General features: G+C 33.0%; 2 protein-coding genes across 2 annotated transcripts in view; both read right to left on the minus strand.

Moving 5' to 3' along the window:
- Nucleotides 1-17,490, minus strand: part of LOC119605502 — a 58,148-nt gene extending 40,658 nt beyond the window's left edge. Inside the window, 2 exon segments of the mRNA XM_037958655.1 lie at nt 14,213-15,259; nt 15,340-17,490. Of these exon segments, the coding sequence (XP_037814583.1) occupies nt 14,213-15,259; nt 15,340-17,490 (3,198 nt within the window).
- A 783-nt stretch (nt 17,491-18,273) lies between these two features.
- Nucleotides 18,274-19,668, minus strand: LOC119605504. The gene has a single exon (XM_037958656.1). It carries the CDS (start codon nt 19,666-19,668, stop codon nt 18,274-18,276), a length of 1,395 nt encoding a protein of 464 aa, XP_037814584.1.
- Between the last annotated feature and the right edge of the window lie 3,184 nt (nt 19,669-22,852).

The following is a 22,852-nucleotide window of genomic DNA, read 5'->3' on the forward strand; positions in this document are numbered from 1 at the left end:
TTTTTAATAAATTTGGAGAAATTGATAGATTTAGTAACACTAATACCCTTATTCTATAATTTTTCGTTCGTTTCTGTAAATGTACAGAAACAAAAGCGTTAACATTAATATTTTGTATTCTATACCCAGCAAAAACTTGGTAATGGGTTTTACTTCCATAACCACTTACTTTTCAATGACTACTACTTATCGTCTACATTACTTAGAAGTACTCTACTAATGACTTTCTTATAATCCAGTATAGAAGTACTATATTTTCGGCTTTATAATTTTTTTTGCACATTTTATTTAATTGCGTGTTAAAAATTGTGTTTTACAAAAAAGAAAACGAAATAAAATTTGTATGTGAAAACCATTATTTGACGCGCAATAAAATAGCTAAGCAGTGGTGCAGTGAGTAGAACAATTGATTAACAACCGGAAGTCCCTGGTTCGTATTCTAGCTGGCTCTTTTTATTATTAAAAAATAAAACAACTTTATTATTAAAAAATAAAACAACAACTTTTTTGTAAGAGAAATTGCAAGTACTTTTTTAATTCACTATTTGTAAGCTAGCTCATTACTTTTCTATGTAAGTTTTTCCTGGGTAATAATAACAGTTTTAAAATTGGTTTGTGAATTTGATAATTAATTCAAATTTACCAGATGCACAATTTTTTTAAGTTTAGAACAATTAAAAAATGACTTGTTTAAAATTAAAAAAAAAAAACAAGTTAGAGTGCTATATTCGGCTATGCCGAATCTTAAATACCCTCCACCAGCAAGCTACTTTTTATTGAAACCCATCTAACTATCTATTTTTTAGATAACTCGCCAAAATTTTTGTCGAACTAATTTTGATTAGGTCCAGAAAAATTTAGAATTATTTATCTATACGCAGAACATACTTATGTCGAATTTTATCCGGATATAATAATTTAATAACGAATTAAGTGGTATTAAGTGATTTTCAACAATTAACCTTATATGGACCGGTTCGGAAAAAATTCCGTACAATGATTTATATACATATATACAAAATACACATTTACGTCAAATTTTATACCTAAATGTGTATAAAATGTGCGTTTAAGTAATTTTCAGAAATGGCCCTTATATGGGAGTTGTGACCAAATACGGACCGATTCAGAAAAAATTGTATACCTATGTATAAAATGTGCGTTCAAGTAATTTTCAGAAATGGCCTTTATATGGGAGTTGTGACCAAATACGGACCGATTCAGGAAAAATTGTATACCTATGTATAAAATGTGCGTTCAAGTAATTTTCAGAAATGGTCCTTATAAGGGAGTTGTGACCAATTATGCACCGATCAGGAAACAATTTCGTATAATGCAGAAAAAGATCAAGTATAATTTTACTCCAATAGGTGCGTTTAGGTGATTTTAGGAAGTGGACTTTATATAGGAGCTATGAGCAATTAAGGTCCTATCCCGAAAAAATTTCGTAGAGTGATTTATGTAAAGACAAAACATATAAGTGTCGAATTTTCTCAAGATAACTTTATTTGACAATGAAATATGTGCGTTTAAGTTATTCTCAGAAGTGGACCTTATATGGGAGCTATGATTAATAATGGACCGATCCGAGAAAAAAGTGGTAAAATGATTTGTATGTACACAAGACTTATTCAAGTCGAATTTTATTCCTATAGCTTAAGAATTCAATGAAATATATGCGTGTGATTTTCGGAAGTGGACCTTATATGGGAACTATGACCAATTATGGGCCTATTCGGGAAAAATTTTGCAGAGTGATTTATATTTGGGCAAAACAAGTTTGTGTCGAATTTTATCAAGATGGATTTATTTGATAATGAAATATGTGCTTTTAAGTGATTTTCGTAAGTGAGCCTCATATTTGAGTTATGACCAATAATGGACCGATCCGTAAAAAATTATTTTGTAAAATGAGTTGTACGTACACAAAATATATTCAAGTCGAATTTTATCCCGATAGCTTTAGAATTCAATGAAATATATGCGTTAAGGTGATTTTCGGAAGTGGACCTTATATGGGAGCTATGACCAATTATGAGCCTATCCAGAAAAAATTTCGTAGAGTGGTTCATGTTTAGGCAAAACATATTTGTGTCGAATTTTATGAAGATAGCTTGACATTGAAATATGTGCTTTTAAGTGATTTTGGAAGTGGGCCGATCCCCAAAAAATTTGGTAGAATGATTTGTATGTACACAAAACATATCCAGCCCGAATTTTATCATAATAGCTTTATTCATCAATGAAATATGTGCGTTTAGGTGATTTTTGGAAGTGGACCTTACATGGGAGCTATGACCAATTGTGGACCGACTGAGATCTACGTTGGTAGTATGATTTCTTTTCATATTATATTTGTATGTACAAAATTTGGTGTTGATACCGATATATTTGATTGAGTTATTAACGATAAACTAATTTCCGGGAATATGTACTTTTGTATGGGGGCTATGGGAAATATTGGATCAATTGTAAAGATTTTGAACATAATTGATCACTGCTCTAAAAAAATAAAGTGTGACAAAATTCATCGCAATATCTTTGGTAGTTTCTGAGAAAACTTCAAAAGCATTAGGAAAAAAACGTAATTTTTTTCGAGGTAGTCTGAAATTTTTACTCATAACTTCTTACGTTGTGAACCGATTTTGCTGATTTTTAATACCAAACTGCTTAGAATAATAATAAATATTTTGGGTGAATTTGGTTTATTTCCTTTACTTAGTTTTAACGTGAGCGTGTTTTACACAGACAGACAGACAGACGGACAGACGGACATAGCTAAATCGACTCTGAATTTCATAAGGACCCAGAATATATATACTTTGTATATATATACTTAGATGTATATTTCTTGGTGTTACACACGGAACGACAAACTTATATATACCCTCTATCACCACTGATGGTGGTGGAGGGTATAAAAAGTTTGATGTGGTAATATATTTTCAATTTTATTTCATACGGTAACAAAATTTTTTTGTCAAAATTATTACAAATATATTGTTATTTTTTACCTATTCGGGAAAAAACGTTATTTTTATACCCTTCACCTTCGTGAGAAGGGTATATATAAGTTTGTCATTCCCTTTGTAATTTCTATGATATAATTTTCCGACCCCATAAAGTATATATATTCTGGATCCTTATAGGTAGCGGAGTTGATTAAGCTATGTCCGTCTGTCTATCTGTCCGTCTGTGTGTTTGTTGAAATTAGTTTTTAGAGGACCCCAGATAACGGCGAGATTCAAATCTTCAATAATTCTGTTAGACATGCTTTCGAGAAGATCGCTATTTAAAATCAGCAAAATCGGTCCATAAATACCGGAGATATGAGCAAAAATCCGAGACAATCTCTGAAAATTAAAAAAAAAAAAAACAATTTTTTTCATGCTTTGATATAAGCAATGTTGTTGCTTATTCTGCTTATTCATTGAGTATTTCGTTTCATATGTTTGGATGGCTGTGTGTTTCATTGCCTTGTGTATATTGTTTTGTTTTTTGGTGTATTCAGTTTCGTATGTTTGGATGTCTGTTGGTTTCATTGCGTTGTGTATTTTGTTTTTGTTTTTTTGTGTCTTTCGTTTCGTATGTTTGGATGTCTGTTGGTTTTACTGCCTTGTGTATTTTGTTTTTTTTGTGTGTTTACTTCGTTTAGCGTTGTTGTTGTTCGTTTTGCTATTGCTATAATAATGATATAAACGGGAAAATGAAATAAATTAAAATTTTATAGAATTGATATTTTTTAAATACACCGTGGTGAAGGGTATATAAGATTCGGCATAGCCGAATATAGCACTCTAACTTGTTTTCTTTTAATATTTAATATTTAACCCCAAATGTTCACATGGATTTTAAAGATGTTTGTGCAATGATTGAGCCCTCAAAATTCTGTTCTTCAACGTTTATATGGATGCTATAATTGTCTATACAAAATTTGATGACTTTTGCAATTGCAATTTCTGAGATGCGCGACCTTTAATATTTATTTCATATGTGGGCGTAGAATTCTGCTTTCTTGAAATTTCGAAATAAAAAGAATTCCTTTTAGGCATACGGGAAGAATTTGTGAAAATATTATGAAAATCGGTCCAGCTGTTTATTAGTTAAAAAGTTATAAACGGCCATAAAAGATACCAAAGTCATTTTTATACCCTACACCACTTTAGTTGGGAGGGTATATTGGATTTGTGCTGATGTTTGTAACATACAAATATATTCGTCCTAGACCCACCTTAAAGTATATCAATCGGCTTAAATCGTTTTCTGAGTCGATTAAGCTATGTCCGTCCGTCTGGCTGTCCATGTAAACCTTGTGCGCAAGGTACAGGTCGCAATTTTCAAGATAATTGGATGAAATTTGGCACGCACGTTTTATTTGACCCAAGGACGAAGCCTATTGAAAATGGTTAAAATCGGTCTATTATTTCACCTAGCCCCCATAAAACAGAACCCCCGATAAGGGCTTCTGACCTCATAATTATGTTAAATATACAAATATATCGATAAAATACGCCACAATTAAGTTTTATAGAAGTCTTGATGACCCTGCCAAATTTCATAAAGATCGGGCCCCATTTGACCCTAGTTCCCATACAAAGTCCCCTTCAGAAAATTACTTGAATGTCCCAAATTAACTTATAAACACAAATATCGCAATGAAATTCAGCACAATAAAATATTATATAAATATATTCACAAAATGTTATCGGGCTTGGTCCATATCTGCCCCTAGCCCCCATATAAAGTCTCTTTCAGAAAATTAGTTTTTCATCCATAAATTGCTTAAATGTATCGGAACAAGGGAATATTGAAGATAAATGCTTTATTATGAAAAATAAATCACATTTAATATTCATAACTGGTGTAGGGTATCATATGGTCGGCCACGCCCGATATACTTTCTTGTTGTTATTATTTTTACACCCTAAACTTACACCCATCTACTTTTCTTTAGAAGTCGATGCAGTTCATCTGCATCTACTTTTCTCGTATCTCTAATGTGTGTACTAGAAAACCTGTTTTCCCGTTTTTTGCCTTTTTTACCTCTTAATGTTCTAATTTGCAAAAATCGCTGTTTCCTACAATTTAAAGAAACTATCACTACAAAAAAACCTATCGTTGAAATTGACATTTCATTTCGTTACTAACAGAGCACTTTTATGTTAAAAAATAACATTTAACAAAAAATGTTTATAGAATACAAATCATGTTAAGAACGGTAACAGAACGAACGTTTAAGTTATAGAATAAGGGTATAAATATACCAACGGAGTGTTACTTGGAACTAAGGCACAAAGGACTATTTTTTGGTACTTTTTCGTTTTTTAACTGGTATTTTTTGTGTTTTTTATAATATGATCATGATATTAAGCATGTGGAGTCCGGGGTTAATGAGAACCAATAAAAGGGGACTTTTTGGTACTTTTTCGTTCTTTAAAGGGTAATTTTTGAATTTTCTATGATATTAAACCTAGAAACGTGAAATTAAACATGTAGTGCCTCGAGTAAGTGAGAACCAATAAAAGGGGACTTTTTGGTACTTTTTCGTTTTTCAAAAGGTATTTTCTGAATTTTCTATAATATTGAACCTAGAAACACGAAATTAAGAATGTAGAGGCCAGAGTAAATGAGAATCTAAAAAATATGACTTTTTGGTACTTTTTCGTTCTTCAAAAGGTACTTTTTGAATTTTCGATAATATTGTACCTAGAAACACGAAATTAAGCATGTACACAGAGGGAAAAATAAATATACACGCCTGGTACCAAATTGACGTAAAATCTTTCAATAACATCCATTGTCAAGTATATACATACATACAACAACAACATGTAATGTAGACCACTCAACTTTGTCAACATTGCACATTGGGGCACAGGTACTTAAAACATGGCGATTAATAAACTACAAGGTTTTGATATAAGTTTTTGATATCAATGAAAATAGAATTTCTCCTGTATTACAAATATGTAAAAATATAATAATTTCCAAAAGATTAAAAAAACATATATGCTTTTGTGTATCAACAATTATATTTAGGAATAATTGTGACTTTTTTCTTATGCACATTTATATGTTTATTTAGGAACAAATCTGACATAACTTTACCCTCTTTTAACGCTGAAAATAAAATTTTGTATAAAGAGGATGAAGTGTACTTCAAAGTAAAAATTTGAAAACTCAGAAACAAAAAAGTTTAATAAAATGTCCCGTGTGGTAATATAACTCTATACAAATAATTATTCTGAAAAAGATTTTCTCAATGATTATGATATATTTTCAAAAAACTTTAGTTTTATTTTAGAATAATCGAAGCTCAATTTGATTATATTTATTATTGTCTAAAATCGGTTTAAAAAAAATTACTTAAAAATGCACTATGGCAACTCTGGACACATAAAATTCGGCGTATTACTAATTTCTAGCAACAAATAAGAGTCCGAGCTACAAAATGTATTTTAAATGAATGTTATACAAGAATTTATAACAATACCGTTTAAAATTAATATGAATAAAAATTTACATTGGGGGGAGATGGGTTTAAGCGGTCTAGTTATCAGATAGGCAATTTGTGGCAACATTTTGATATTGAATGTGTTAATATACATATTGATGAATAATTTGTGTAACGAATTGTAGGAGAATTTTTGACTATATTTGCTTTTTAAGTTTTTTAATTATAAAAATAAAAATAATATATTATGTTTTTTTATAATAACAAATTTGATCCCGTTTTTACATAAATGCTTATCAAATTTTACACATGTATTAGCAACAAATTATTTTATTGTAATTTGTTAAAAATTTATACTTTTTATAACAAGTTAGCGTCTTTTCTTCATGATAAACATACACTTATTAAGAAACTGAATTTAGAAAAAAATGTCCAGGAAAAAGCTAATGACAGGGTTGCATGGAGGGAAATGTCAGCTTTCCAGCAATATACATTTTTTTTCGTAAATATTGAATTCATGTGCTGTGAGAAACGTTAAAGGTCTGGGGAATTTGCCATAACTTTAAAATTTTTCAATCAATATTCGTGTTTTATATCTTTCCGAAATGCTTATTTTGTGTACATTACGATTCCTTCACAAAAAAGTGCAAAGTTTATTATTAAATGGCAAATTTTGACAAAAAACTGGAAAAAATCGATTTTTCTCCTTTGTAAATGCACTCGATTTAGCTATGTCCGTCGTTCCATTATTTCACCTAGCCCCCATACAACTGAACCCCCCAATTGGGCTTGTAAACCTTGTAATCAAACTACAAGTCGCAATTTTGGAGATAATTCAATGAAATTTGGCACATGATCTTTTATAGTACCGTAGACGAAGCCTATTGAAAATGGTTAACATCGGTCCATTATCTCACCTAGCCCCCATACAACTGATCCCCCGAATAGGGCTTTTAAACTTTATAATCAAACTACAGATCGAAATTTTTAAGATAATTCAATGAAATTTGGCACATGATCTTTTATGGTACCGTAAACGAAGCCTGTTGAAAATGGTTTACATCGGTCCATTATTTCACCTAGCCCCCATACAACTGAACCCGCCGAATAGGGCTTTTAATTATGTTTAATATACTCATATCTCGAAAAAAAGCTGCAAAAACCAAGTTCTATACAAGATTTGATGACTCTCACGAATTCCATAGTAATAGGTCCTCATATGATCCTAGCCCCTATGAAAAGCTTCCATCAAAATTTCACTTAAATGTCCACAATTTTATTCAACAATAAACGGCTTAAGTATATATATAGCTGAGGCAAGGTGTAGGGTATTATATGGTCGGCCTCGCCCGACTATAATTTCTTACTTGTTTTTTGTATGACATAGTTTTACAACCCATAGAACATTTCTAGAGGGGGACGGGCAAAATTCGCAGCTTCGTTTTTTTGGACCACTCTAATGTATATACTTGACAATGGATGTTATTGAAAAATTTGGTGTTAAATTGGTACCAGGCGTGTGTATTTTTCCCTCTGTGTAGAGCCCCAAGTAAGTGAGAACGCATAAAAGGAGACTTTTTGGCCCAGAGTAAATAATCTAAAAAATTTTACTTTTTGGTACTTTTTCGTTCTTCAAAAGGTACTTTTGGAGTTTTCTATAATATTGAACCTAGAAACATGAAATTAAGCATGCAGAGCCTGAAGTAAATGAGAACTAAAAAAGGGACGTTTTGGTACATTTTCGTTCTTCAAAAGGTACTTTTTGAGTTTTCTATAATATTGAACATAAAAATATGAAATTAAGCATGTAGAGCACGGAGTAAATGAGAACCTATAAAAGGTGACTTTTTGGTACTTTTTCGTTCTTCAATAGGTACTTTTTGAATTTTCTATAATATTGAACCTAGAAACATTGAAACTATTGAATTTAGAAACACAAAAATAAATAAAAGATGAATTTTGGTATGTTTTCGTACTTCAACTGATACTTTTTGATATATGTAAAATATTGAATACTAGCTTTACCCAGTGTGCTTTGCTACCCTAAAAGCAGTATAAATAAAAAACCCACTTAACGATTTTGAAGATTCTAACTGCAATAGTTCTCTAGATTTACAATATGTTACATATTAGAGATGCCAAGCAAATTACTGAAAGTTCGCCAACTTCTATCTATCTATGAAAAATTTGAATAATATAATGGTTTCCAAGATATACGAAATTTTGTATTTAATTCATTTATGTAGTGCCAAGCCTCCAATTGAAAGCTCGCCCGTTATTCTCTAAATGTTCACATGAATGTCAGAGTTTTTTTATGTAAAATTTAAAGATTCTAGCTCTAGTAGTTTCCAGATATACAATTTTTCTATTTCATTCATGTGGGGGCTTCAAGGTCCCCAGATGAAAGTCCGATCTTTTTCCTCCAAAATATTCAGATGATTATTGAAGTAATTTCTGCAAAATTTGAAGATTCAAGTTGTATTAGTTTCCCAGATAAACGAAATTTTATATTTGAGTCATATGGGAGTTTTCAAGTTACCCATTGAAAGTCCGCCCGTTATACTCTAATTGTTCAGATGAATGTCAAAGTTTTTCAAGTAAAATTTGAAGATTCTAGCTCTAATAGTTTCTCAGATATACGAATTTTTCTATTTAATTCATATGGGGGCTCCAAGCCCCCCCCCCCAGATTGAAGTCCGATCTTTTTCATCCAAAATGTTCAGACGAATATTTAAGTTCTTAGTGCAAAAGTTGAAGAATTTAGTTCTATTAGTTTCCCAGATAAACGAATTTTTGCATTTAATTAATATCGGAGGTGTCGCTCCCCTCATGGGTAGTCCGCCAATTTATTTCCCAAAATGTTAACATGGATGTTAAAGTTATTTGTGCAAAATTTTAAGATTCTAACTGTAATTGTTTCTAAGATAAACGAATTTTTGTTTTTAATTTATATGGGAGGTGCCACGCCCCCTAATGCTAGTCCGCCTACTTTTTGTCCTAAATAATCATATTGACACTAACGTGGATCCGACAAAATTTGAGGACTCTAACTGTTATATTATCTAAAATATACGGATTTTATATTTTCTTAATGTGGGCGTGGCTCATCGCCCACTTGAAATTTCGAAATAAATAGTAGCCTATTACATATTCCAGACATGCAGGAATATGCTGTGAAAATTTCAAGAAAATCGGTTCAGCAGTTTTGTAGTCTATAACGTTCAAACATACAAACATACAAACAAACATTCATTTTTATATATATAGATATAAACATTTATAAAAAGAGGCTTTCTGCTACTTTTTGTTCTTTTAGTATTACTTTTTGAATATTCTATATTATTGAACCTAAAAACATAAAATTGGACATACAGCTTCCTGAATGTATAAAAATCTATATGAGAGGAATTTCTGGTTGAAAATTTAACATGCTCCATCCTTATTTAACTAAAATCTATAAAAAGGGACTTTCTCTTAAATTTTCGTTCTCCAACTGATATTTTCTGAATTTCCTGTAATATTGGAACTAGAATCAATCATTATTGATTGAAAATTTGAAATGAAATACAACCGTTTAGGCAGTGCGATATATATATATATATATATATATATATATATATATATATATATATATATATATATATATATATATATATATATATATATTGAACCTAGGAACATGTATGGTAATCTATGAAAGGGTACTTTTTGATATTGCAGATATACCTAAATGTAGGGTAGAAGGGGGATCATACGCCATAGGGGCACATCTGCCAATAGCGAATAACTTGAAAACTGTGTAATCGATTTTATCGCATTATCAAATTTTTTTTCGTTTATCGATTACCTATCATCCCTGAAAATTTGAAACATTAACTTTACATATGATGGGAGGCAGACATGATTAATTGTTTTTCAAAGGGCTGTGAAAATATTTCACTGTGTGAACTTTTTGTGCTAACTTTTTTAGTTTTTGTGATAGGAAAAATATATTGGTCAGTATTAGAACGTCAATAATAGTGATCAATAAGACATAATAATATTTTCGATAACATAATTTGAAGCCCGAAAAAAATTGAAACTAAACCCCAGAACTGCCCGTGGGGCACATGCACCAAATATAAAGTACTGCTCAAAAATATAGCGCACTTTCTAAAATTTGCCACTTCAAATTAAATAGCATTTAGAAACATAGACAACTGTCTTTTCATAACAATAAGTCGCAATTTTTCAAAATTAATTAACATTTTTCAATATTGTTTCAACTTATTTCAAAGAGTGCGCTATAATTATGAATCAGTTTTTTATGGTTAGTTTTGTATAAAAAGCCCTATTACCGTTATTTTGCCGTCTTATGCCGAATTTTGATACTTATTACATAAACTGGACTTCGTTCTTGAATTCGCCATCAATCATTTTTATACCCTACACCACTTTAGTGGATTTATGCTGATGTTTGTAACATACAAAAATATTCGTCCTTATTCCACCTTAAAGTATACCAATCGGCCTAGAATCGTTTTCTGAGTCGATTAAGCTATGTCCGTCCGTCCGTTTGGCTGGCTGGATGTCCATGTAAACCTTGTGCGCAAGGTACAGGTCGCAATTTTCAAGATAATTGGTTGAAATTTGGCACGCACGTTTTATTTGACCCAAGGACGAAGCCTATTGAAAATGGTTAAAATCGGTCCATTATTTCACCTAGCCCCCATAGAACAGAACCCCCCGATAAGGGCTTCTGACCTCATAATTATGTTAAATATACAGATATATCGATAAAATACGCCACAACTAAGTTTTATAGAAGTCTTGATGACCCTGCCAATAAAGATTTCATAAAGATCGGGCCCCATTTGACCCTAGCTCCCATACAAAGTCCCCTTCAGAAAATTACTTGAATGTCCCAAATTAGCATATAAACTCAAATATCGCAATGAAATTCAGCACAATAAAATATTATGTAAATATAAATATATTCACAAAATTTTATCGGGCTTGGTCCATATTTCCCCTAGCCCCCATATAAAGCCTCTTTCAGAAAATTAGTTTTTCATCCATAAATTGCTTAAATGTATCGGAACAAGGGAATATTGAAGATAAATGCTTTATTATGAAAAATAAATCACACTTAATATTCATAACTGGTGTAGGGTATCATATGGTCGGCCATGCCCGACTATACTTTCTTACTTGTTATACCCTACACCACTATAGTGGGGAGGGTATTATACGTTTGTGCTGATGTTTGTAACACACAAAAATATTGGTCCTACACCCACCTTTAAGTATACCGATCGACTCAGAATCACATTTTGAGTCGATTAAGACATGTCCGTCCGTCCGTCTGTCCGGCTGGCTGGCTGGCAGGCCATGTAAACCTTGTGCGCAAGGTATATCCTTTATATATCCTTTTCCCAAATTTAATGAGGATCGGCCCATGTTTGACCTATACTCCTATATAAAGCCTCATTTAGAAAATTTGTTTTTTATCAATAAATTGCTTAAATACTTTGGAATTAACGTAAAATTCAACATAAAAGTTTCTTTGTGAAAAATGGTGTAGGGTATTATATGGTGGGCCATGCCCGACTATACTTTCCTACTTGTTTTTAACTTAATTATTGGTGCGCTATATTTTTGAGCAGTACTTTATGTAATGCTTGTGATGTAGAAGAAAATTTGGTTAAAATATAGAAAAAATCAGTAATAATTTGTTTTAATTTTTTTGTTAAGTTTAGTGAAATAAAAAAATAAATATTTGGTTTATTATACTTTGTTTAATGAATTAAAGTATAAAACAGCAAAATAAGTTTTTATTTTTGTAATTTTTTCTTTTATTTTACTTTTTTATAAATCTTCCCCATCCCCTTGGCGCATTTACCCCATGGATTTGGCGGTATCGCCGTTTTTGGTCAGTGCGGAAAAGTTAAAAAAAATATGTACATGAGGATGACTTAGGCAAGATTGAAAGGAATAAAACTAAAGCCAACATATCTAAGTATCCGAACCAAAAAATTAAGAATATGTATTGTGGTTTTTATTTGAGGCCGCCTCAAAAAAAAAAGTGGCTATGGTCCCCCTTCTACCCTATATTGGACTGACTGAAAATTTACAATATTTTTTATTTTATTTCATTACGGTGAGTGTAGCGAATAGAGTTTGGGGTTCGGGAAATCCCGTCCGGGAATTCTCGGGAAAAGTTTGTCGGGATTTCCCAGGAATTTTTTTAATCATTCCCGGGAAAAGGTGAAATTTTAAATGAACGTATTTTTAACATATTTTGGAAAAACTAGCGATTTTATAATTTATTATCAATTTTTTTAAAGGCAAATTACAAAACATCATTAATGATGCAACAGGAAATGAAAAAAATTCTAAATTAAATCTATGTATATAAAAGCTCAACATGAAGGAAGTACAAATAGAACCAAAAATGTTGACATTCTCTTTAATGCATTTCTAAAACCAACGTCTGTGGAAAGCGTTTCAGTTATTTCAGTAGCTGGAAATTTTTCTGATGTAATGCATGTTTGGATTACATGGTCCTTCATTTACATTACATGTTAAATTTATAATGTTTTTGTATATTTGGATTAGTTTTGGACCAGTCCCTTTACACAAGTGTAAGTAAGGTTGGTTGGTTAATGTGGAAGTTCTCTGCGCGCAAACAGCTAAGTAGAATCGAAGACTCCGTTTTGACCGGACCACGTCAGTTGTAGTATTGTATAGCATTAGATTCAGCCTGTAGCAGTGAAAGGCTCAGAATATCATTAAGCTTAGGCCCACATATCTTACCAAGGTTGGCTATGAAGTAACTGTCAAAAAAAAAAACAGTTTCTCTTAGCGGCTAAATCAGGTCATTCACAGAGAAGATCGAAGACCGTTTCATCCTTTTCCCTGTCTTTGCAACTGCGAAAGTACTCATTGAAAAGGAGCCCGTATTTCCGGTTATAAAGTGTCTTGTGCCTTTCTCATTGAAAGAAGGCCACAATGACTTGGCCCCTTTACATATGCCTAGGTTATTCCATTTATACCCAAACAATAACAAGGACAGATCCTTCTTGCATTGTCTAACTAATAGGGAAGTGGTAGTATAAGAGTTTAGAGAGATAATTCTCGCTTGTCTATCTTTAAAAATTCCTATGTTGCCGTGAATATTGAGATCATGCAGTAATGAGAGCTTTAAATATATACATATGTTTAAACTTTTTCATTGGCAAATACTAAATAAGACATATATAAATATACATATAATATGTTTCAACCAAAAATATTTTACAAATATTTCATGAATATTTAAAAGTCCGGAATTCCCAAACCCTAGTAGCGAAGCACACTGGGTATAGCTAGTTTTTATATAAATAGATGGGGGCTGGCACGCCCCGTATTGCTAGTGTTTATACCAAACCGATTATGGACTGTAATTTTCATAAATAAAACACTTTTCCATTAATATTTTAAGCAATTAATTTATTCAGCAAACTTGTCAAGCAGAAAACTAAAAACAACAGAATAGCAAACTAAAAGGAGAACAAAACATAAATTCATTATACAGAGTTGCAATAAAATGTTAGTAAATAAATCAAAGGGATAAAAGGGATAAATTATGTATATTTTATTAATAGTTAGTAATGATGACTCCAACATTCCGGCCCACGTTGAAAGGATCATCTTTCAAGAATCCAAAAAAAGTGGACAAAGCTTGGATATTGGACGTTTCAGCGACCCATTTTTAGTCTTAATAGTCGCAACTCGGACCAAACCGTCATTGCCAGGATGTGTCAAAAGTATTCTACCCATCAGCCATTGTGCGGGGGGCAAGTTGTCCTCTCTTATTAACACCATGTCACCAATTTGAAGATTTTTAGAAATTTGGACCCATTTTGGTTTTCTCTGTAGTTGACACAAATACTCCTTCGACCATTTTGACCAGAACTGTTGAACAAGATGCTGCATATATTGCCATCTAGTAAGGCGATTAACGTTCACATTTATCAAATTTTCATCTGGTATTGATACCATCGGGCGAAGAATCAAGAAATGTCCTGGAGTAAGTGGATCTTCATCACCTTCAAACTTCAGGCACAAGGGACGTGAATTTAAACAACATTCTATTTGACATAGAAGTGTAGATAGCTCCTCATAAGTTGCACTTGAATTCTTCAATACTCGTTTCAGGTGAAATTTCACTGATTTAACGCCTGCCTCCCAAATGCCGCCAAAAGTTGGACCCGAGGGCGGAGTAAAATGCCATTGAATTTCTTGAAAGGAAAGCTCCTGATTAATATTCTCAAAGTTATCACTCAGAAATTCAAATAATTCCTTTAGTTCCTGGTTACATCCCACAAAATTTGTACCGTTGTCTGTATATATGTGTCTAGGCTTACCACGTCTTGATACAAACCGTCGAAGGGTTGCCATAAATGCTGCTGCAGAAAGCTCCGTCACTGCTTCTAGATGAATTGCCTTTGTACTTAGGCAAACAAATACGGCAATCCAACATTTATAATTTTTGGAACCGCGACCTTTCCAGGATTTTACTAATGTTGGTCCGGCAAAGTCAACTCCCACACGTTCAAAAGTTGGACAGGGTTGTACACGATAGCTTGGAAGGTCACCCATTCGTTGTTGATACGGAATTTGCCTAAACCTCATGCAAGTGGTACATTTATAAACCGTTCTTTTGATAAGATGAATGACGTCTGGTATCCAATATTTTAAACTCAACAAGTATTGTAACTGCCTAGTGCCGGCATGAAGGTGATGTAGATGATAATGTCTTACGATAAGAGAAGCTAAGGGATCCTTTGCATGAAGTATTAATGGATGTTTTTGGTCGTAGTTTATTCGGGCATTTTCGAGACGGCCTCCTACACGCAATATACCTTGAGGGTCCAAAAAGGGGTAAGCGCAGCTAGTTTATTTGTTCTTGAAATAGATCCTTGGGCAGCCAAAATACGTTTTTCATTATAGAAGAATTTATCTTGAGACAATTTTACCAATGATAATTGAGCAGCTTTAAGTTCTGACGTGGTTATGAACCCTCGAATTCTCCTGGAGGTGTCGCCTTTAAATTTACAGTTGTTAATAAAACGTAGAACCAGAGCTGTGATTCTAAGTAGGGTATTGAAATTCGAATAACGATCGGTAATATTAAATTCGTCGGCATTGTGAACAATTGCCGTAGAAATGTTCTTTCTCCGTTCCAAATCTGTATCATTAACCATTTCAAATGTTGATTGACAAGGGAGCGTAGGATTTTGAAGAATAGGCGGGCCTTGCCACCATAATCTATTATCCATAATATCGGAAGATGAAACGCCTCTAGTGGCCAAATCCGCTGGGTTAAACTGTGATGAAATGTGTCGCCATTGTGTCGCGGGTAATTTGTCGATAATGTATGATGTACGATTCGCAATAAAAGTCTTCCATCTGACAGGATGATCACTGATCCATGCCAGAACAACTGTTGAATCAGTCCAACCATAGGTTGGCACGTCGTGGAATCCAAATGCATTCTTTACCTTGGCCATAAGCTTTACCATAAGATGCGCAGCGCAAAGTTCCAAACGTGGTAAGCTTATCTGTTTTATGGGAGTTACTCTAGTTTTCGATGACAGCAAACAAGTCGATATAGTACCATTAGGTTTAATTATACGTATGTATATAGAAGCTGCATACGCCAGTTGTGAAGAATCAGCAAACCCGTGGAGTTCTATAATATCTCCCATCTGAAAGTTGAACCATCTAGGTATTTTCAAATCCTTGATGTGCTGCATATCATTCTGTAGTTTAAGCCATTCATTCTTTAGAGGGCTGGGCAAATCCTGATCCCAACTTACACCCTTAAGCCAGAGTTTTTGCATGAATATTTTCAACGTTATTATCACTGGTGATAGCCATCCAATGGGATCGTAGACCTTAGAAATGTCAGAAAGTACCTGTCTTTTGGTTATTACATCGGAATGTTCCTGGAAACATATGCTGTATTGGAAACAGTCAGACTCAGTATTCCACAATAAACCTAATGTTTTCACTGTTCCAGAGTCGTTTATAATTGCAGATGATGATAGATCTCTGTCTTTTACTCCAATGGGCTCCTGAAATTCATGTGAATTTGACGCCCATTTTCGCAGGTTAAAACCTGCACTTGACAATACGGAACAGAGATTTTTACGCATTGAGTTCGCCGTTTCAATATCTGGCGCACAGGACATATAATCGTCAACGTAAAAATTGTTGTCAATTTCATATGAAACATCTGGATGTGTTGTAGAGTTATCAATTGCAACCTGTTTCAAAGTGCGTGTGGCCAAGAATGGTGCTGCGGCAGTTCCATAAGTAATAGTTCGAAGCTGGTATGTTTCAGGTTCCTCCAATGGTGACTTACGCCATAAGATGCATTGGTATGGCCTGTCCTCGGGGTGTATCAACACCTGTCGATACATTTTCTCGACATCTGCACTAAATCCAATTTCAAATTTCCGAAATTTCAGTAAAATCGTAAATAAATCATTTTGAATGGTAGGTCCAACTAACAGATGATCATTCAATGACAAATCGTTTGAGCTCTTGCACGAAGCATCAAACACAACACGTAGCTTGGTGGTAGTGCTTGTTGGCTTTAGGACCGCGTGATGAGGCATATAATAAGCTGCTTTGATGTCACTTGGTGTAGTTTCCATATGGTTCAGCTCTTTATACTCGTCCATGAACTTCAGAAATTCAACCTTTAGGTCTTCATTTTTCATAAACCTCCGTTCCATAGATTGAAGTCTCTTCATTGCCGCAAGTTTAGATTCCCCAAGTTCTATAGAATCGTTTTTAAATGGTAGCCTCACCATATATCTTCCATCATGCAGTCGTTGAACAGTATCCATGTAATGTTTTTCGGCTTTTTCCTCATCAGGGCTAACAATCTTACCCTGAAGAGTACATTCCTCAGTCTCCCAAAATTTCTGTAGTTGAATATCCAGACTTGGATACACATGAGCCACAAATGTCGATCGTACCGGCTGTTCAATTATATCTCCCATAACAATCCATCCAAATATTGTGTTCACAGCAATGGGAGATCCACTTGGGTGTGTATGTTGTCCGTCTAAAATGCAATGTGGAAATACGTTTGCTCCCAAAATGATGTCAATTCGACTCCTTTGATGAAATGCTGGATCCGCGAGAGGAAGATTTTTAAGATCTTTAAAATTTAAGAAGATCTTTAAAATCAATTGAGAGAATTTCAATATTTAAATCATTAAGTAAAGATTATTTATATAGTTTAATGGAAACGTTTCTATAGGAACTGCAATAAACATCAATACTTTCAATTTGTAATATGAATTTTTAACATACTATTATAAATTATAAACATATTATTTGTACACTTTAAATATATATCTATATACTTTGCCAACTTGCCTCAAAAATGCCTTCTTGGCGCTGAGGCCAACATTTTGAGAATACAAATATTATGTACTTTGTCTAATAAATAAATAAAAAAAAAAAAAAAAAAAGATTTCGGAAATAATCCAAACTTTTGCTCTTAACAGTATGGGTAGGAAGGTATTGGGTCAGATTTTGCAAACAATAAGTTTTAACCAAAAGTGTCCTGTTATGCTTTTCAGCAAATATTTCCAGTTGAACCTTTCCCTTAGTATAATTTGGTCTTTCTCCACCAACACCGTACAGTACGGTATTATCATGCGATTTCAGTAGCTGCAATCTCTGAACACAAGCTTCCGAAACGAGGGTAGATTGTGCCCCTGAGTCTATGAGAGCCCGACATGGTTGAAGGCTTTTATTTTTATCGCGTACCATCACTATTGCCGTTGGTAAAGTGTTGTCTCATGATTAACCTGTTGGTTTACGTTGATGTTGATTGTTGTGGGATTCTCATCACTATCACTTTGTTGACCGATTTCCGCAACTAGCACGTTGTCACCCATATGAAGTAGTGTGTTGTGTTTTAAACCGCATACTTTACAAGGACCTGATTTACATTCCCTCGAGATGTGCTTACCCTTGAGGCAGTTAAAACAAAGTTTGTTCTTAAAAATAACTTCCTTACGCTTATCAACATCTAACGCTTTGAATTGTGAGCAATTGTATAAGAAATGGTCGTCATTACAAATTGGACACGACTGATTTGCAGTAGCAACATTTGCGATCTTACTTTGACGTTGGTATTTTATTGATGCATTAGCCTTCTGTTCCTCCTCCACTTCAACTACACGATTTCTCAAAAATTTCAATAGTTGTGGAAACGTTTGAATTTCGCCCTCTTTACGTTGTCTGCGCCAAAGTGTAATTGTTTCTGTGTCCAATTTCTTCTTCATGTGAAACATCAAAACATAATCCCATGAATCAAGAGAGCCCTTCAGAGTTTTTAAAGCATTGTACGCCTCAACCGTATTGTGATAGAATTTCTTAAAATCGGAAGCCGTTGCATTCTTAACATGCTTTTGATCAAAAAGGAGTTCCAGATACTTTTCCACAATCATCTCGGAGTTATCATAATTTTCCTTTAGAAGCTCCCATGCAACGTTGTAATTGTCATTCGTAGGCGTTAGATGTTTTATGACCGTAGAAGCTTCACCCTTCAACTTCATTTGTAGATATTCAAGCTTCTGAACATTCGATATATTAGTCCTCGAATCTACCATAGACACGAATAAATCTCTAAAGCGTATCCAATTTGAGAGATTCCCATCAAAATCTGGTATTTCTATTGGAGGTAAACGTAGCTCGGACTGATTAGTGTTTGACAGTTGAACATTTTGAGTTGTAGCATTTGAACGCATATCAGTTACGGCCGAGAGTGTTGCCGACATTGTCTCCAGTAAAGATGTCGTAGTCGACTGCTGCTGAACAATCGCCTGTATTGTCATGTCATTGTTGTTTGGGCTGCTGGAAGCTGCACCCTCAATAACTGTTCTATCTAACGTTTCATTTGACTGGGTAGACCAAATAGTTCTTATCGCAAAATAAATATCCTCAATCTGTGATCTGTATTGATCCTCTTTAATTTGCTCATTATCATTCTCACACAAGGAATCAATTTCATCTTGGCAAATCTCATAACATTTATAAATTTCCTCAAGTTTATCAATACGTACCTTTATTTCATGATAACTTGCATTCTGATTATTGACAGCATTATATATTCTCGTAATAGACTTCTTTATCTGTGAACGTTTTTTCCTTAGTTCCTCCATTATGAATTTCAAATTTGTTCACTTATCTACCACTTATCAAAACAATACCAATGTCAAGCAAAAAACCACACCAATTACAGTTTTCAAACCATAGCAAACGATCATTAATGTCCGTTAATTTACTTATCAAAGTCACAAACCACTTCAAATCAAGTGCAAGTTTAAAGTTCACTGCCTTTACAAATATAGTTATAGATGCACTGCTTTATTCTTATCTTTAGCAACACTAGTTTTCGGTCTTCAAATTAACGACTTTAATTTTTCTTTTCCCTTTAGCACACTGTTGCCTTGTTTTTCCGTACTCTATTCACAATCACTCACATGCACTATTGTTGTTGTTGTAATGTTCTTTTCCTTCAATTCTAATGATCTTCATTCACATTTATGTGTTCTCATATGTAACTACAAACTTTCATATTGTATTATTGCATTTACTTTGTCCCATGTTTTTCTTTTATACATTCAACAATAAACAGCACAAACTACCGACGCGACGGCGAGAATGTAAGTATGTATGTACACGAGTATGTATGTATATTTCTTTATTACGATCACAAACAATAAAAAATCACGACGTACCGGCGACGCGTATGTATATCTTTTACTACGATTTGTTCGTTCGAAACTTCACCGATATTATCCGGTTCTGAAAGGACCAAATGTTTATACCAAACCGATTATGGACTGTAATTTTCATAAATAAAACACTTTTCCATTAATATTTTAAGCAATTAATTTATTCAGCAAACTTGTCAAGCAGAAAACTAAAAACAACAGAATAGCAAACTAAAAGGAGAACAAAACATAAATTCATTATACAGAGTTGCAATAAAATGTTAGTAAATAAATCAAAGGGATAAAAGGGATAAATTATGTATATTTTATTAATAGTTAGTAATGATGACTCCAACAGCTAGTCCTCCAATTTTTCCACCAAATAATCATATGGATGTCAAAATTGTCCATAAAAAATTTCTCTAGTTGTACCATGTTCCGAGATATTCGACTTTTGAAGAAGAGGGCGTGGCACCCCTCCCACTTGCAATTTCAAAATAAAAAGTAGCCTATAGATCCTTCCAGATAGAGGGGAACACACACTGAAAATTTCAAGAAGATCGCTTCAGTGGTTTAGCCTCCTATAAGGTACAAACAAACAAATAAACAAACATACATTGATGTTTATATATATAGATTACTAGCTATACCCAGTGTGCTTTGCTACCCTAAAAGGAATATGTATAAATAAATACCAGATTTATTATATGTTACATATGAAAGATGTCAAGCAAATTATTGCAAGTTCGCCAGTTTCTATCTATCGCCAATTACTATCTATCTATAAAAAATTTGAATAATATGAGAGTTTCCAAGATGTACGAAATTTTGTATTTAATTCATATATGTTGTGCCAAGCCACCCATTGAAAGTCCTCCCGTTATGCTCTAAATGTTCAGATGAATGTCAAAGTTCTTGATGTAAAATTTGAAGATATACGATATAAGAATTTTTCTATTTGATTCATGTGGGGGCTTCAAGCTCCCTTTTAAGAATCAAGTTCTATTAATTGCCCAGATTAACGAAATTTTATATTTAATTTTTGGTGCATATTTTCCACATTTTTAGTGCATATTTTCCACAATTTTAGTGCATATTTTCCCATGTTATAGTGCATGTTATAAGGGCATATTTTTAATTTTTTAGTGCATGAAAATCCTTGCCTTGATCATCACATATGCAGATGTTGTTTACTTGATTTCCAAAGACCAACTGCGAAAATAAAAATTAAATTCCCTTTTAAAGTACAGTTGACGAATTTCAAAATATAAACAGGTTTGTGCATGATTTTTATAAAAAAAAACAAAATTTCCTTCAGATAATCTGCAGAGTTGTTGCAAAGTTTTCTTACCAAAATACTGAAAATGGGAACAAAATTACCGAGCAAAAAATATCAGAAAATGTTCAGACTAATATCTGAAGGAAATTTATATTATTGCCTTAATTGTCTGACGAAGTTACAAAAACAATTCTCTTCAGATTATGTGCGGATTTAACGGATATAATTCTTAAGCCATTTTATATTTTACTTCAGAAAATGTACAGACTATTTTCTTTTATGTCCAAAAATGTCATCTTATTTATATAACATTCGTCAATCATTAGTTTTATTTTGTTGCGTTCCTTTAGTATGACGCATGCTTTGTAGCCCACTGTTAAAAAACGAATTTTGTATTATGTCAGTCTTGTAGTAAATGCACAATTTTTATTAAAATAAACATTATTTTACTCCAAAAAAAAAAAAAAAAACGTTCGTGCTTTTTTACCCATTTTCAGTTAGAAAATTACGCTTTTTTACCCGTTTTTCAATTTGTTGTTCGCCTTTTGCTGACGAATGTTGGCAATACTGCATATTAGACCCACGCTCTAGACAATTGGTTACAAATCCTATTGAAAAAATTTATTAATGTTGTTGATAACGATCACTCACAGCCAAGTAATGTATAAAATAACTACATTCATAACCAAAATTTTAAAATTTTTTACAGAGTAGTATTCCACAAATAATTATACATATATTTGCATTTTTCTGCAAATGTGATACAAATTCTAATAGATTTTATTCCAGACAACCAATGTTTCGGTATACCCTTACAAAGAGTTCTTTTATCAGACCTATTCCAATTAAAAATTCCCTGAGTTATGTAACTAGGTGTTTATTTAGGGGTTAGAGGGAGATGGGTAGATGGGTACTTACGCGGGAATTAGAGGAAGGGTAAATAAGAAGAATTAGTTTTCGGGTTAAACGTTATAAAACTTATGTATTTATTGAACTCTTTTGAGTATATAAAGGGTAAGTATATAATCCAATTTTTGAGGTTAAGTTTTATTTAGATTGTAAGGGTTAAATTTAGGGTTTTAAATATTCAAAGTTTTAGTATTTTTCAAATTATAGGTATACGTTTTAGTGGGTTAAACTAGGTTAACCCCTAAATTTAACCCTTACAATCTAAAACGCACTTCTAATTAGGGTTCTATAGTTGAAACGAAAAGTCGACTTTTCGACTTTTTTCATTTAGTTAAAAGTCGACTTTTCGACTTTTTGCATTTAATGAAAAGTCGATTTTTCGACTTTTTTCGAGTTTTTCCGACTATTTTAGAGTTTTTGACTTTTTTTCCACTTTTTTAA

The sequence above is a fragment of the Lucilia sericata genome, unplaced genomic scaffold (genome assembly GCF_015586225.1).
Source record: "Lucilia sericata isolate MDLA Ls3-8-SP2 unplaced genomic scaffold, ASM1558622v1 Contig000492F_arrow, whole genome shotgun sequence".
Classification (NCBI taxonomy): Eukaryota; Metazoa; Arthropoda; class Insecta; order Diptera; family Calliphoridae; genus Lucilia; species Lucilia sericata.